Source organism: Simochromis diagramma, unplaced genomic scaffold (assembly GCF_900408965.1).
Source record: "Simochromis diagramma unplaced genomic scaffold, fSimDia1.1 OVJJ01000361.1, whole genome shotgun sequence".
In the NCBI taxonomy this organism is placed as follows: Eukaryota; Metazoa; Chordata; class Actinopteri; order Cichliformes; family Cichlidae; genus Simochromis; species Simochromis diagramma.
Genome location: NW_024386860.1, coordinates 12548410 through 12565743, shown reverse-complemented (window position 1 = coordinate 12565743; position 17334 = coordinate 12548410). Strand labels below are relative to the sequence as shown.

The 17334-nt window shown below is 42.2% G+C and overlaps 1 protein-coding gene across 1 annotated transcript; it reads left to right on the top strand.

Moving 5' to 3' along the window:
• The first annotated feature begins 643 nt into the window (after positions 1–643).
• On the top strand, positions 644–15130 carry prdm1a (PR domain containing 1a, with ZNF domain). Its single transcript, XM_040030616.1, has 7 exons — positions 644–815; positions 3892–4221; positions 6140–6259; positions 7507–7759; positions 11359–12440; positions 12561–12689; positions 12807–15130. The coding sequence occupies exons 1-7, from the start codon at positions 789–791 to the stop codon at positions 13410–13412; spliced, it is 2547 nt and encodes an 848-aa protein (XP_039886550.1). The 5' UTR covers positions 644–788; the 3' UTR covers positions 13413–15130.
• Positions 15131–17334: the final 2204 nt, after the last annotated feature.

Genomic DNA, 17334 nt, shown 5'->3' with positions numbered 1-17334 from the left:
GAGAAGCATATGGAGAAAGACAGAGAGCAAGTTATTTGAAGGGGAAGATGCAGAGCGACAGAGAAAGGGGGAGAGACAATAAAAGAGAGAGAGAGAGTACTTTTAAGTTCTTTTGCAAGAGCAGCAAGAGCAAACCAGTCCTGCCCCCTAGAGGTATACGCAAAGTGTGTGTGTGTGTGTGGGTGCGTGCGTGTGTGTGTGTGTGCGCGCGTTACTGTGTGTGTTTAGCTGAGGAAGAGAGGGATGTCCTGTGACAGTGACTCAAAGTTTCCTCCCCCAATACATGCACACACACGCATGCACACACTCTCACGCACACATATGTTGTTGTTGTTTACTCCTAAAATGCTTTGAATGGACACACTCACAGAGAAAGAAACTCCTAAACACAAAAAAACACACACTTATATTCACACATAATCATAATCACTGCAAAAAACAAAACAGGCAGGGGGACAAAAGGCTGTGTTTTCAGTGTTGTGTGTATGTCGGCGTCTCTGTGTGTGTATAGCTTATGGCCTCAGGTGAAAGCACATGCTGCTTCCTTCCAAAGAAAAGTTGGTGTGTGTGTTAGGAAGGAGAGAATGAGGGGGGTGGAGCCAAGAGGAGGAGCTATAGACTTCTGTCTCGCACATACACTCACTTCAGAGTACACACACTCGCATTAGTGTGGATATCAGCACCCGGAGCTGGAAGGACAGAAGGAGCGGAGAACTACTGCACCTGTCCCACACACACACGCTATCTTCACAGACATACAGGGAGAAAGGATCTGACCGGACGTCCCTATGTGTGGATGGGACCAGAGTTATACAGTAAGTGTGGAGCATTCGTTCGTATGCTCAATTTTTTTTTTTTACATTTTTACTAAAAGATACAGAAGAACAAAGATTAATTTTTTGCTTTTGTATTTTTTGATTTTTTTTTCTTCATTTAGTTTTAGAGAAACTAAATAAAAATTTCAGAATTTAGAGTAGAAATAAAACTTTAAGAGTTTTTTTGTGTGTGTGTTTTTTAATCCAGTTTAATATACTTTTAAGCTTATTTTAATCTCATTTTCAGCCTTGTTTTCTGAACATTAGGACGATTTTTAATTAGAAATTTGAGGTTGCAGCCAACGTGACTTCATTTTTCTAATAAGATTTTTCTTAAAATGGTTAGCTGCTGCTGCAGATGCTTTTACTAGTTTGAAAAACTGAGGTATTACAATGTTTGTTTAGCAGCTCAGTTATTTTCACATATTTGACATATTTTCTACATATTTTTACAAATCAATCGTTGTTTATTCATAGAAACATGTGAATTTTGTTATAACAGTAGTGTTTTTTTCCCCCACATGAATTTCAGAAAAAAACAGTCTTGGCATGATTCCTCATGTCTGTTTTTTCAAGTTTTTAGAATTTAATGTTGTTATTTAATGTCATTTTAATGTGAAATCTGGCTCCCTGTATGCAGATTCGCCTTTTACATATTTTTCAGTTGCTCTACATGTGCAAACAGTGAATTGTTTCTTGGTTCTTGGTTTCACTATTAGTTTTCAATGTTGCAGCTGTTATGCAAAGTAAATTCAAGAGAGATCAAATATTGTATTTTCATAACTGATCACTTTCAAGTGATCTTCATTTTAATAACAAATTGGGCAGAACCTGTTGTTCGCTTGGCGTATCCTTTGTAGTAAAGAAAAAAAAATCTAGCCGCTGATTGGGAAAAATCTTTCTCACTGGAGTTTTTATTGTTTTGCTAGTCAAAAATTAGATTTTGTGGTTTTAAGATACTTAAATGTATTTTGGGTGATTTGCTTTGTTACAGCCTGGCAAGTCAGACTGTTACAGTCAACATACTTTAAGATTCTGGGTTTAGAAACTACTTTTTGATTGCAATTCTGGAACAGGAAAGTCAGTTGCATTGGTTGCAAGTGCTCAAAAGTGTTGTCTTCTATAAAAGTGTTAAAATTTGAAAATATTAGTCTATATTTTCAGTAACTAAGGGTGTTTATAGAGTTTATTTTCATGTGTCACTTTAGTATCTGTGTGCTGACTGTTTAAGCACAAAGTTGTTGAATGTGAGGGAAATATTCTTTTTTGTGGCTTCAGAAGCATTTGCAGACCTGAGTGTGCTCACTGAAGATCTGCTGCTTTCTGCTGCTTTCTGCTGCTCTGCGTGGGACAAGCAGCATGTTTGTCCCTTTGTGGATATCTGCCTGTCCCTGTATGTGTGTGTGGGATTGTCTTGGGTGGGATCACGTTTGAAGTTTTGTTTGCGCTGCTGTGGCCCCCCAAATGGAAAAGTTTTGACGCTCCCTTCCTCATCACTCCCCCGTCCATTACTAACATACATACACACACACAAGCTGGGAGTCGGGATGATTTGCCGGTTCCGCTGCAGTGCCACTCTGCTTCCAATTTTAGCTTCATTCAGACACAGACAGCATTTCCTTCCTCTGTCTTCAACCCCAGGGAGAGACACGGAGGAGGGGGAATTAAGAGGGAGGAAATACGGAAGATGTTAGCGTCACATAATCTGAGTAGATTCATCACATTATCCAGCAAAGTCCAAATTTCTTACATGTGTAAGCTAGTTAAGCTCCAAGTTGCAGTGTCGTTGTCTTTCTGAGTAAAAGCATGGGAGAAAACGACCGCAAACAAAACAGGAAAACTTTCTTTGCTTCAGGAAAAGAAAGAAAGTTAGAGACAAAGAGGTCACTTGGAAAGTTTGCTCAGACCGTTAATAACTTTTTGTTATATTGTTCTTTTAAAAAACGGGTCGATTTTTTGAGGCTCAAGCATAGAACTTTGTTTACGCTTGATCTTTTGTAAAGGGGAAAATCTCATCGACAGCGCAGCTTGTAAAAACTACACACAGTTCTTCATATGGTTTGGGATTTTCATAATCATATTTCGTCACTATGTGTGAGAACACAAGCTCAGTTCCTCATCAGTTGCTTTTCGTTACCGCGCTTGATCGTTGTCTCCTGAGGTATCCTACGCTCCTATATCAGCCTGAGTCATTTTCAGTTTCACCTTGAAGACATCACTCAATTCTGATAACAAAAAAGCTTTGTAATACAAACACCAGTAAGACCAGAAGGGCAATTTCAGGTGATTAAAATGATTGGGACTGTAGTCAAAGGAATGAATTATTACAATGCTGGATTAGGAGTTTTATTTGGAAAATGGTATGCATTTAGATTATTAGATCATTATTATTATTAAAATGAGCTGGTCTTTACTCATGACAAAATGAAGACTGGAATTTTGTCATTTCTTTCCCCTAATTGTTTCCCAAATTAGTTAACATTTAGTCTAAATAGTTGACAAGACAAGCAGCTTCCTGTCTTTCCCTTAGTGTGCATGTTCATTTACGCGTGTGTGTAAGTGTGTCTATATGTGCGTATGTCTGTGTGTGTGTGACTGTAGCATTAGTCAGACCCCCTCCTTTCTCACTGAATCACCACACATAATAATCACATCTCTTCCTCTCCTCTTTGTCTTTCCTGATCTCTTCTTTCGGAGTTTATCTTACATCATTCCAATCCTTTTCTTTCCTCTTATCATTTCCTCCCATATCTCCTTCTCTTGTGGTAGTTTTTCCCACCACTCCCAGTTTCTACTTTCTCTTTTTTTTCTCTTCTTTAACTTTTTCTTATTTGCCTCTTGCTGTCCCTTCTTCCTTTCTGTTGCTTTTTTACTGTCTGTCTCGATTGATCTAGTTTCCTTTTCCTTTCTTTCATCTACTCGGCTTTCTTTCTCTTACTTCTTTCTTTTTTTGTTCTATTTTTGCAATGTCTTTCTTAATTTCAACTATTTTTCACTTGCTGAGCTTTCATTAGTGGAAATATTTAGATAAAAGTGATCAGAAATAACCTTTTTCGCTCTTGCCTTTCCTGTCCAGGCGACCTCTCATAGCTCGGCCATGTTGACCAGTGAGGGGGCGCACACCATGGAGCAGGACGACGCACGCCACGGAGCCAAGATGGCTTCCTCTGCCACCAGCACAGGCTCAGGTGGAGCGGGCACGATGACAGATAACGACGTCGACATGGAGGAAGCAGACATGACACAGTGGACAGAGGCAGAGTTTGAAGAGAAGTGCACGTATATTGTCAAAGACACGGCATGTGAGGCGGGCCCAGACGGTGATGCCATGATGATGTCGACGACCAGAGCCGAGGCTTCGCTGCCCCGTAACTTGGCCTTCAAACACCTGGCTGGCAGCAAGGAGGTCAGACTCTCTCTCACACTCACAAACGCACACACACGGGCACATGCTGGCAGACAGACAAACTTTCTCTCCAGCCAGAATATTTCATACACATTGAGGCAGAGAAAGGCATCTGTACATACACACAACTGTGAGTCAGACATGGGTCATGTAATAAAAAAGGGGTCAGGTCTCATAAAACTTCACACACACACACACACACACAGAGGCATTTATGTGTGCGTGGGTGTGTGAAACATCAGAAACAGATTTGATTTACAGTGCTGTTTTATCAGCTTGTATCTATCCATGAAAAGGATTGTGTCATCTGAGAAAAATTATGGCGCCTTGATCGCAATTGTTTCAAGTCATAAAACTACTTGAAATACCGAACCATGCAGGCAGGGGGCACCATCGAGCCTCTCATCCAACACAGTGCATCAGACTGTTTCCGTCTGCTCGTCTTAAAAGTGCTGAATGAGAAAGTGTCAGAGTGTGATTTGAGCTTTGATCACTCAAATGCTTCATAAGAAGCATTTGACGATTTCCTGTACTGTAAATATTTCTTTACTAACCAATCGCCCACTACATGATTATAGATAAGCTTAAAGTAATAGACTTTTTTTCACTGATCTAACTGGGGGTGGCAAAGTCAAAATGTCAACAGGCAATGGTTGAAACTTGATAACAGGGAGAGTGCACAGAACCACCATGACTCTTAGAGTGATAAGAGTGGTTTGCAGCAGCAAAGGGTTAAAAAGCATTTAATAATGTTCCAGAAAACAATCAGATATCCAAGTGACTAAGAGCACAAATAAGCAATTTTTAAAAAAGCTTGTTTCCACTTTAGAGATTGTCACAGATAGGATATTTTAAAGTAGAAAAGCCACAGCACTTCTATGCTGTGTTTCAAGGTATTTTAAAGATGCATGACTATCGCTCAGAAAATGTCAGTTTTGGCACTTGGGAGGTTCCCAGTAAAGCTGCGTGATGTCATTGATTTTTTTCACCAGGCGATTAGCAGTGGGAAGCTGAAGAGAACTTTACAAGCTGATATTCTATCAGATAATATTTAAGAGAGGAAAAAAAGGTAAGGCTGAGGATGGCAGTTTCTAGAAAGAAAGCTACATTATGTTCAAAGTGAGAGAGAGAGCTTTGTAAAAGCCTGTTAATAAGTTGGGGTTTTTTTAATCACATGCTAACACATTTTCATGTCTGGTCCTATTGAGAGAAAAATGGAAAAATGGGGATTTCCCATGTCATCAGGGAACAAGGGGGTTTGGGAAAGACTTCTGTTTGTGTGGGTTAAGCATGAAGAAAATGTGTGTGAGTGCGTTTCTCTACCATCCATGGCTGGAGCCAAACGTCTAGTCACCACGTAATCCCTTGCTTTTCTTCTTCTTCCTTTTCTTCTTCTCACCTCTTGCTCTTTGATTGAATCAGATGACAGAGTGAGAAAAAAGGAGAAACACGGTTGTTGGGTTTTTTTTACCCAAGTATCTGAATGTTTCCTCTTGAAGCATGTGAAGTGGCGGTGGTTTTGGTTTGATGTGGCAAGCAGTAGAGGTGTAAGGAGAGAGACAGAGGGAGAGACTCGAAGAAAGAGATTTTAGTTTTGTCTTCAGCCATTTGCAGTCACACACCAACACAGACGCTCCAGATGAACTCAAGTGTGGAGCTGGTTCATTAATCATTGTCTCTGTTGACAGCTGGTTGACGCTGTGTGTCTGAGTCTGTATTTGAAATAAGACTTAATGAGACTTAATGATATGTACTACAGATGGCTGTGCAGATATTATGAAAACACATATTCCACACACCTGAACGTCCTCTTCAAACATTTCAGACTTCATCATCATCACCCAATCCACTTCAAACATCCTGTTTGGCCTTGACGTGTTTTTTCCTAACCTGTCTATATGTGCGTGTCATCGTGCAGGTGGCTGGCGTGTGCAGCAGGGAGTACATCCCCAAAGGAACTCGCTTCGGTCCCCTGGTGGGCGAGATCTACACGGCTGACAGCGTCCCCAAAGACGCCAACCGCAAATACTTTTGGAGGGTGAGCACAAACATCAAAGATACACACAACAGCAGAAACACATACTTCCTCAGAAGCCGGAGAGACCCCTTCCTGTGACGTCACGCACATCTAAAGTCAGTCACCGAACAGGAAATTGGGTTTGCTGTTTTCTGTGTGTGTGTGTGTGTGAGTGTGTGTGTGAGACTGTTCAAGGAACGGAGATGAGGATGTGATGTCAGCGTATACAAATAGCATGTCACGCTGCCGTTCCTGTAAGTCCACACACACTGACACACACTGTTCGCCAGAAGACGCTCCATCACTACCAGTAACTGACAGTGCGACTGCACATACTCAAAAACCATCTACCTGACCACCGCCTACACAGTGTGTGGTGTGTGTGTGTGTGTGTGTCTGTGTGTGTAGTATGTGAACCTAACCACAGTTCCATTCATGCTCATATCTCACTTTCTCACACACACACACACGCCAAGCCAAGAAAAAAACGAGTTATTAAGATAGAGAACGAGAGAGACAGAGAGAGAAAGGGGGAGGAGAGGCAGAAAATGAGTTGGTCTTTCCTTTCCCTTTTCAATATAAAAGAGGATCTCCTCCTCCTCACCACTCTCTGTCTGTCTCTGTCTGTTCTTCTGGCTCAAAGAGATGAAAGTGAAGAGAGGGAGATGGTAAGGAATGAAACCATTAAGAAAGAGACAAGAAAAGATTTAAGATGTATGTATGTGATGCAGTTTATAACCAGTGGTGTCTGCTTGGTGGCAGCTACTTCTTTGCTACATGATTAGTAAATTATTTTGCTTTATTACTTCAATCAAGTATTCTGACAAACATGCAGCTGTTTTTACTTGTTTAGTTGTTTTCTGACTGATTTTTTTTAATCAATGAATTGCTTCTTTACCAGCATTTTAGCCAGTTGTTTAACTTCTTCTCCTAATTTTGCTAGTTCACTATTTTAATTAAGCGATAATGTTACTTATTTAGATATTTGCTTTGTTAGCTACTTAAATTAACGGACCTGTTTATTCATCAAATCGCTAGCATTGTAATTAAGATGTAATAAGTGAAGGAGGGGGTGAAATAAGAGTGAAATAAGTTTTTTGCATGTTACTGCTTTGTTTCTTCTCATAAGACCTGAATAAGCATAAAAAAGGAACAAAGGACAAGGGATTTATATTATTCTCCCTTTTTTCTGTTAAATTAACTTCAGTGTAATCTTACATTCAGGTAAATTAACTCACTATTATTTTTTTCTTCCTCTCTCTTTTCAGATTTATGTGGACGGAGAGTTTCATCACTTTGTCGATGGCCTGGATGAGACTCGCTCCAACTGGATGCGGTATGTGAACCCGGCCCACTCGGCAGCAGAGCAGAACCTGGCGGCGTGTCAGAATGGCATGGAGATTTACTTCTATACTGTGAAGCCTGTCCCAGCTGGTGCCGAGCTGCTTGTCTGGTACTGCCACGACTTTGCCCGACGCCTGCACTACCCACCGTCTGGGGAGCTGATGATGCAGAAACTTAGTAAGTTCCTGTGATTTGACATTTTTTGAAACCACAAAGTTGATGAGTAGAAGTAGTGACATTCACTGGAACATTAATCATTAATTTTTCTTTCTGAAGTTAAATATAATTTGTTATCTGACATCTCGTGTGGTTAAAACTTACTACAGCATTCACTTGCTGTGAAAGAGCAGCATGCATTATTACTCGCCTGATGCACTGACCACCGCACATAAAAAACATGAAATCAATAGTCAGTGTAGGTGTGTTTGTCTTGACTGTGTCCTGTCGCCGCTCTTAAACCCTAGCAGTGTTTTTGAATATAGCTGTGTCTCCTTCCTCTCTCAACATTAGCCTGTCATTATCTCTCTCTCTCACACACACACACACACACACACACTCAAAAGTACAAGACCAACAACCTTTCATCTCTGTCAGTATCATCGTTGTATTTTTGCTTGTGTGTGTGTGCTAGTGACAGTGTAATTACACAGACAGGGGATACGGCCCCTAATGCCACAGTCTTACACGCTTAAAGACCCGCTTTTAACATAAAAGCTCGCACACACGTGCACGCACAAAACCTTGCTCAACCTCTGCAGAAGAGTCGGAGAGTGTGTTTGCTTGACTGCGTGTTTTCGGTGACCTTTTGACGGGAAAAACTTGCTCTCATAAGAGTATATGCAAAATGCACATTAACAAGTATTAAAAAGAGTTCTCAAATATTTGTGCTTTATTTCATACTAATGGTATTTAACTAATCAGTCTAACCAATAAAAAAGCTTAATCTCAACCTTTAAACACGGCCGACTAACTATGCTCATTCACTGTAGTTGAGCTGATCAAAGGGAGACCGAGCTAAGAGGAAAACAAAGGCAGAGAGTGGGAGCTGAGTGGTTTCCAGGTGTGACTGCAGGCTAATAGTAGTGTTAAGCTGGCAGAGGAACTAGCACACCCAGCCAGAGTGACTCCACTGCCCAGGGAAAAATGCGCATGACCTGGGGCACAGAGGCAGGAGGTACCCACGATCCCTTTGCCTGCCTCCCCTCCCCGCAACTCAGCGTGTATACAGTAGAAGTGTTGCCTTTAATTAGGTTCCCCTGTCAGTTAAGCCCCACAGGCTTTGTTGACCTACCAGTGACTTGAATACCGATTCTTACCTGCAGCAGAAACAGTTGTTTCATTTGACTCCATTTTTGTCCTGGAGCTACCACACAAGTTTCTAGCCCTTTTTCATTTTTTTTTTTTTTACTTCTACTGATCTTTCATTCCTAAAATGAGTAAAACATTTGACTGTTGGTGTTGCCCACTACAGTTAAGCTTTACAAACGTTGTCAGAAATAATGTCATTGGCTGAGTAAAACGAAGAAGAAAAACCACAATCTTTCTGACTAAGTAACGTTAAACTGAAACTCAGTTAAAAGGGCAAAAGGTAAAAGAAGAGGAAGCTGCTTTGCTGAATTTTAATAGTCATGCTGGGCACCGAATGTGATACCATTAAGTCATCGAAGTTTATTGGTGATTTTAGTCTATTTAACGTTGCTTTACCGGCATCGACTGTTGTAAAAGATTGTTATTTTTCACCAATTTGCTGCTTGAGGAAGTGGACTCATTTTGTTCGCTACTAATGCAAGTAGATGCGCCCGAAATGAACCGCTTAAATACTAAATAAGTTCCACGTTTTGGTAGGGTGGCTAGCTAATGCAAATCTAGGCACTAGATAACCATTATAAACTAACTCTTTGCAATAATTTGGTAGCCTACCCACTAGATTATTTTGGGGCTTTCAAACCGTTTCATTTTTAGAGAAATTAGTCTACACTGCAAAAACTAAAATCTCTGATACCGCCCACTAGATTCTCATCAAAGTTTTGCGTTTTGCTCGTTGTAAAATGTTACACGTGTCCTTAATGAGGCACTAGAGCTTCTGCTCCGAACCGAGCGACAACCTGTATTATATTCCCGAGGAGCGCAACGATGACAGTTGTTTGTATCATATTTTTCTTTCTGGTTTTAGCTCTTTCTAGCGCAGTCATAGCAAAACCAGACATATGTATGTGTTTAAGTGTGTGAGCAAAATGAGTGAGCATGCACCACAGTTTTACTCCCTCACTTTCTCCTTTTTCTCTTTTTGTCGCCGTCATATGCGCTCTTGAAGTGTTAGCGCTGGAGAGCACCTGTCATCCATGTGTGTGTGTGTGTGTGTGTGTAGTGTGTGTGTGTGTGTGTGTGTGTGTGTGTGTGTGTGTGTGTGTAGGTGTGTGTGTGTGTGTGTACATGCGTTGTGTTCAAAGACACTCTCTCTTCCCACACACACGCACACAGTCAGGAGAGTGACATGCCACCATATTTATAGCCACCCTTTTCACCTCAAACACATGCACACAAGCTTGCTGCTCATGTGTGTGCGAGCGTGTCAGCCAATCGCGCTGATATATTTGCCACTTAAAAAGACTAGAAAGAAGGTGGAGGAGGGAATGAGAGAGGTAGAGTTGCACCTCCTACCCCCCTCTGTTGACTACTTGAACTTCCTGGCAGAAGGGCCGTGTTGACAGATTGATATCTCCAAGATGGCTGCCCTGTTTGTTTTTCAGAAGAGGGATGGAGGGAGGAGGTAGAGAAGGAGGAGTAAGGCTAACTGATAACCTCAGTGTTTACACACTGTCGCTATACTGCTGACAAAAGGGTCACTGACTATGTGTGCAACTGTGAGTGAAGGGCTGAATCAGGAGGAGTTGAGCAAATTTCACCAGTACTGGCACTTAAGATTAACTTTGACATGCTCCGTCTCTCTCAAACACACACACTTGCAATCACACACACGCATGTCCCTCTGGGTGACCTCGTAGTAAAAACTTGACTGCCCACTAAATGAGCTTATAGGTAATACACAACGGCATTTTAAGAGCCCATCTGTGGCAATTTAACAGCCGAGATGTGCTGCGAACTGACATCCCGGGGCTTTTAGAGTGTATGTGAGTGAGCTCGCCTCCTAATCTACTCTTTCATCATACTGAGAAGACAGTAGGTGCGAGTGAGTGAGGAGGAAGCGCTTTAATTTAACCTTTGACCCGGAAAACAATAGCAAGTGGCCAGGAAAATGAGGAGAGCAGGAGCTTGATCAAACGTGTGTGTGTGCTGTCCAAAAGTGGAAGAGTCAACAAATCAGACAGAGGCCTTTGTCTGGAGGCGCCTCTGTGTGTGTGTACCTTGTCACATGGTGTAGGTGTGTGTATGTGTGTTTATGGAGGGCAGGTGGAGGCCAAGTTTTTTCTTAGTATATCTTTAGCAGGAAACCTTCCATCAGCCCTCTCTGTCGGTCTGCCACCATTTGATTTTATCTTGATTTTATAGACACACACACACAGAATGCCTAAAGGGAGCTGTCACACCTCACTCCCCGTCTTTTGGCGCCACACTCGTTCGTCAAATCTGTCACGCTAATTGCCCCACTGAGTTACTAATGGTGTTTCTTAACACAGAGTTGCACACATCTCTACTACAGAGATTTTTATGTTCTTATAAAGAAGTTGTGATTTAAATGCCAAATGTTTTTAAAATCATTTTTTTGATTTGACAAACCCCTCCCTGACCATTTTTTTCTCTGTCTGTCCCTTCAGAGCAGTCTATTTTGGAGGTAAAGCAGCAGCAGGTGAGCAATGAGGAGCATGTGCAAGAAACATCCAGCCCGTCCCCTGTCGCAGTGACCCCCACCCCACCAAAGAAAGAACACAGTGTTCTTTCTATTCTGCGTGGCACCTCATCTTCTTCGTCCACAAAGAGGGAGCCCAACAGGCCGCTTCCCACACGTCCACGCTGTGCCGACAGCCCCGATCGTCTCCTGTACCCTCGTGCCCTCTACCCACCTCTCAGGGCCCACCCTCAAATATCTGAGGACTTCCTCAATCACAAAGCTGCCCGCCTTGCTTACCCCTCAACTCACTCGCCTGGCAACCAATCCTCAGCCACACCTAGCCCATCAGCAAGGAGCAGCCCAGAGAGCAGCCCTCACGGAAGCCCCTCTGGTGCAGCACCATCGCCTGCTTCTTTCTATCCCACCGGACTGGGAACCTATCCTGGTTATTCCCCACCGTCTGCCCCCCTCTCCTCTTCCTTCTACCCTCCAGGGGCCCCTTACTCACGTTATCTTATGCCCCATCACTATCCTCTCCCTGGCGGTGGCATCCCAACTGTAGGAGGAATCTTTCCCAGGATGTATCCCCTCTACAGCAACCTCCTGCCCCATCATGTGCCCCTCCTGCCTTCTGAAACAGGGAGGCGCTTCCTAATACCTGACCCTGTGCATCCCTCCTCCATTTCTGGCCACAGAGACTTCCTCCTTCCAGGGCCCACAAGTGCCTTCTCAGCTGCTACTTCTCTGAGAGACACAACAGGTCCTCACAGCACTTATCCCAGGCACCCTCACTCTCATGGTTCAGCCCACGCTCCCTCCAGCGGCTCCCCGACTGCAGGCACAGCACCTCCCAGTGAGCAGGTGCCCACTAAGCCTACCTCAGCCCTGCTGGGCAACACCAGCGAGCGTTGTCCCGATGACGAGGCAATTAACCTGACCAAGGTGAAGCGTGGTGCAGGCTCAGCAGGCTACAAGGCACTGCCTTACCCTCTGAAGAAGCAGAATGGCAAAATCAAATATGAGTGCAACGTGTGCAGCAAGACCTTCGGACAGCTGTCAAACCTGAAGGTAGGTTTTGGCTGTCAAAGTCATGTGTTTTTAGCTTATTATTAGTCCTGCATGCTTTTTGAATCACAATGTTATCATTAGCATGTAGAGACGGGGTTTTTTTCTCTTCTTGTCACGCAGGTCCATCTTCGCGTCCACAGTGGGGAGAGACCTTTCAAATGTCAAACCTGTAGCAAAGGCTTCACTCAGCTGGCTCACCTGCAGAAACACTACCTGGTCCACACTGGGGAGAAGCCACATGAATGTCAGGTGAGAAAATATCACATTTATTGCTTTACCAGAGTGCTAATGAGTGTAGATGACTGTTAACTGGTGGGTTTCTACAGGGTTCTGACAGGGTTTCTTTTTTTGCTTCTCATCATTCAGGTTTGTCACAAGCGCTTCAGCAGCACCAGCAACCTGAAAACTCACCTGCGCCTTCACTCAGGGGAGAAGCCCTACCACTGCAAACTCTGTCCTGCTAAGTTCACCCAGTTTGTCCACCTTAAGCTGCACAAGCGCCTGCACTCCCGCGAGCGTCCACACAAATGCCCCCACTGCCATCGCCACTACATCCACCTGTGTAGCCTGCGACTTCACCTGAAGGGCTATTGTTTGGCTGCAAGCTCCAGCTCTGGAAGCCCAGCCATTTCAAGCCAGATTGCCTTGGAGGAAGTGCACCGCGCCAATGAGGAGATTGAGCGCTTTGACGTCAGCGAACACGCTGAGCGACTGGAGCAGTTGCAGGGAGGGGTGGAGATGGAAGCCATGTTGGAGAAGCAGGTTTTGGGGATGCTGTGGAGGGAGAGTGACATTAAGTCCTCAAACTTCCATCCCCACCACAAGAGTAAAACCACTGAGCTTCGGTCTGCAGGTTATGGTGCGTACGAGTCCCCGAACGAGACGTCGGTCATCAAGATGCGGCACAGCAGTCCCATCCCCCCACTTCCTGCCAACATAACTGTCAAGCAGGAATCAGAGGATCACGCTTAAGTGACCTTTTTGCACCTGAGAGACATAGAGCCAAGACTGCATGGTGGACTGGGTTGCCAGGAGCAACAACTGTAAATATGTCTACCTGGTTGTCATGAGTAGTGACATCATGACCACTCCAGGGTTTAAACCTATCAGGGACTCACGTACTCAGGGCTGCACTGTCCCATGACTACTTAATGGTTTCAGCATTTATTATACTTAGAGACAATCATGTACACAGGATTTACCTGTAATGTTATTAATATAATGCTTTTATCATTATTGTTCTTGTATTATTTTGTTTTTAATTTCAGATGTCCGTGGGGTTTTTTGATCGTTTTGTTGTTATATACTTAATTTATTTTACTTTTATTTGTTGTCTTCAAAAGCAATATGTGGGATGGTTACATTGATTTTCTATAGTTTTTTTTTCCCTGTGGCCATTTCTTTGTAGATAGTCACTCTCCCTATGCATATATCTGTCTTGTGACCTCTGACCTATAGAACCAGGGGTATCCATTCTTCAGGGTTTTACCTATTTAAATGTAGAAACCAATAATAGCAGGTTGAAAGGCTTAAGAGAGCTTGCCAAAGCATGGCAGAGCAATTTGTTAATTTAGAAAGAAGACGTTTAACTCAGCCCTGCTTAATAACTTCTCTACGCCCTTTTCTGATGCCTACTTAATTTAAATGAAACAAGAAAGGGCATTTTTTTGTATATTTTTCACAACGGTTACCTCAGTGTGGATGCGATGAGTGTGTGTCTGCGTGTGTTTGCATTTAAAAGGACAGCTGAAGATGGGAGTTTTGTATTTATTTGCTTTCTTTTGCTACTTGAAGAAGAAGAACCAAATTGAACTGGAGTGCAGCTCTTCATGTGGTCCAAAGAAGAGGCACAGCCTGCTCAACGTGTAGCACATAACAGACTTGGGAGGCTGGTAAGCCACCTCCGTTCCCTCGTCCCTCCTCTTGTTTTGTTTTATCTTCTATTTAACGTTGTCAACACCCAACAGAGGTGTGAACGTCCTCACATTTAGGGATTTACAGTTGACACCAGAAACCAAAGTTCGCTTGGCTTTCATTTTAAATGCGCACCAAAAAAAATGGAAAGATCCAAACAAAGGAAGAAGGACTTGAGAAATCAAAATGCTGAAGAAGGGAAGGGATGATGTATTTTGTGTACATGGTGAGGTGTTCACTCTTTAGCTGTGGTCTTTCGTTGTGTTTCATGTTTTTGATTTTATTGTTGTTAATGTTATTTGTTAATACTTTGGTTGAGAAACAATGGCCCATTTCTTCAACCCTGCCCGTCCGCTATCTCGTTACCGAACTGGCCTACACCAAAGCACCTCGGCCTTCCTTCATGCACTGGCCCCCTCGTCCTACTTTATATCTTCAGTGCCGATGCTCACACCATTCACACTTTGTACAATATATATGATACTGGTCATCATGGCATTAAGACCCAACTTAATGTTACTACAACAGTGCAACTGTGGTTTTCGTTAGCAGTTACACGCCAACACCCTGATCTCCATAGCTTCCTCCTCTGTTTCATCGTCTTTTTCTCTAACTAATGTTCGACCAAAGCGTGTCTTTCTTCGTTCAGAGCTTTAACTCCAGAGGAGATACCCCTGAAAACTGTCTCTGTTTACATTCTGTTTACATAGTTATTTATGAGCGAATATGTCAAAATGTGTAAATTATGATATAAATCTTCACTGTTGAAATCTAAACGATATGGCTCTGTGTGTTTTATTTTAATTTGGGGGTTGAAAAAAAAATCATTAACTATACATGAACTGTACAGAAAATCTGATAAAAGGTGAATAGCAATGCTTACCTTTTATAAATATATTACTATCTGGATTTATAGCTGTATGTGCTGTAATTGCAGCATATATTTAATCATCAAAAAACACTTCATACAATCACTACTTGCAAGTACATCACTATATATCTACAAGTTATATTCCTGCCTAAAAGAAGCAGACGAAGCTACTTACAATTGCTTTTATGGGCCAAATTAATGTATAACCTGAAAATTTAAATCTATTTTCAAAGTATAAACTGAAATTTTGATCTAATGTCTTCCTGAGCTTCTGGAAATTTGTCAATTTTGTCTATAAGAAATTGAAAATCTATTATAATTCTTGACTGAGTTAAAATAGGTGCAATTGCAAACATCTGTTACTTAATATCTGAATAGATGTATATGACTGGAGACTGCAAAACCCCAGAGCTTTCAAGAGGCTATAAAAGACCATCACCAATACTTTTATCACTTTATTTGCCTGATGTCTGGAGTGAGTGAGGTAGACACAGGCACAGACAGAGGCGAGGAGACTGAACTTGAGTTGCAAACCAAAAACAAGCCTTTATTGTGGCTGATAACATGAATACAACTCAAACGAAGGCAAACGGGAGTGACAGCTAACTGAAAACCTACACTGGGGAAAAAATTAAGATAACAGAGACGATACAGAGGAACTATGATGACTAGATAGAACGAGGTAACACAGACGACGTGACACTGAACACAGGAAGACTGAGGACTTAAATACACACATGAGGTGATCAGGAGAAGTGCCGACACATGAGGACACAGCTGACTCCAATGAAACATAATGACAACACAGTGGAGAGTAACACTGGAAACACTAACATGAGACATGGACCTTCAAAGTAAAACAGGCACAGACTAGACATTGAACTAAACTTAAGGGCAAACTCTTAACCAGAATAACACTGAAACTTAGGATTATAATATTCAAAACAGGACAACTAATGAACCACAATACAGAAAAATACCAAAATACAAGAAACTGAAAATGCTGGGTCAAAATGACCCAGAACGGTGACAATGTGACTTAAGACACTGCGAGGTCCCTCAGACTCCTTAACACCTATGAGCTGGCACAGTTTACTTTTAATATCCGGTAAAGGTACTTTTCTGTAATTTTCAGAAGGACTTTGCTACAGTACATTTCCCTCAAACAGTACACATAAGCACACAGTCAGATACATGTTCTTATAACTGTTCATGCATACTTATATACATGCATTTAAAGAAAATCTAATCTACAAAAATGAGTCAGGATAAAGCTATTCTCAATGTTTAGTCCTGACGTGTGCAAAAGCAGACACTGAGACCTCGGAAACGATGACACAGGCACCCATGTTCTTGGTTTTGAGTGGGCCTTTTAAAGCAGTGCGTGTCCTTTTCTTGAAACGTCACAGTGCTTCTTTGGGACAGTTAAATCAGTATGACCACATATTGTGTATATGACTGTTGACTGGTCATGCATTATGGTTTTCAGGTGGCTTAGTATGACATATGGAGATTACAGAGATCACTTTTGTTTTAAAACATAATAATGCTGATGTAGCCCCTTTCTTGTTTGTGTATTTAAGATGGTGACCTCACACTGCACATTTCCGACCACAGCCCTGCTCAACTTCAACCTGAGTAAAGGTCTAACCATCCAGATTAACTGAAAACACCTGCATGTGTATGTGTGTGTGAGAGTGACTGTTACTTTCATTACAAGCAGAGCTCAGTCATAGATGAAACCCATCAAGTAAGAGCAGTAAAAGATGACGTCTGAACATTAAGGGAAAGGGCAGCCTAAAGAAAAGAGTTATATTATGCAAACAGCTGAAAAATCATCACAGGCTACATTACTGTTTTTAATAATTTTGTTTTTTTGCACCATATCAACTCACTCATTCGAGCTTTTATCACTGAACCTGCAGTAAAAGTGGAAAGCCATGAATCTTTATGTCTATTTCCGTGCAATGCCAAGCTTTAAGACTAGAGCAGGAAATGGGAACACAGTTCCCAGTGCCCTATGGGCTGCACTAACTGTGGTCTGTCTTTTATCCTGCCATGCAGGAGACAGGCAAACAAGTGAGTCATTTTTTTAGATCTTAAACTCAA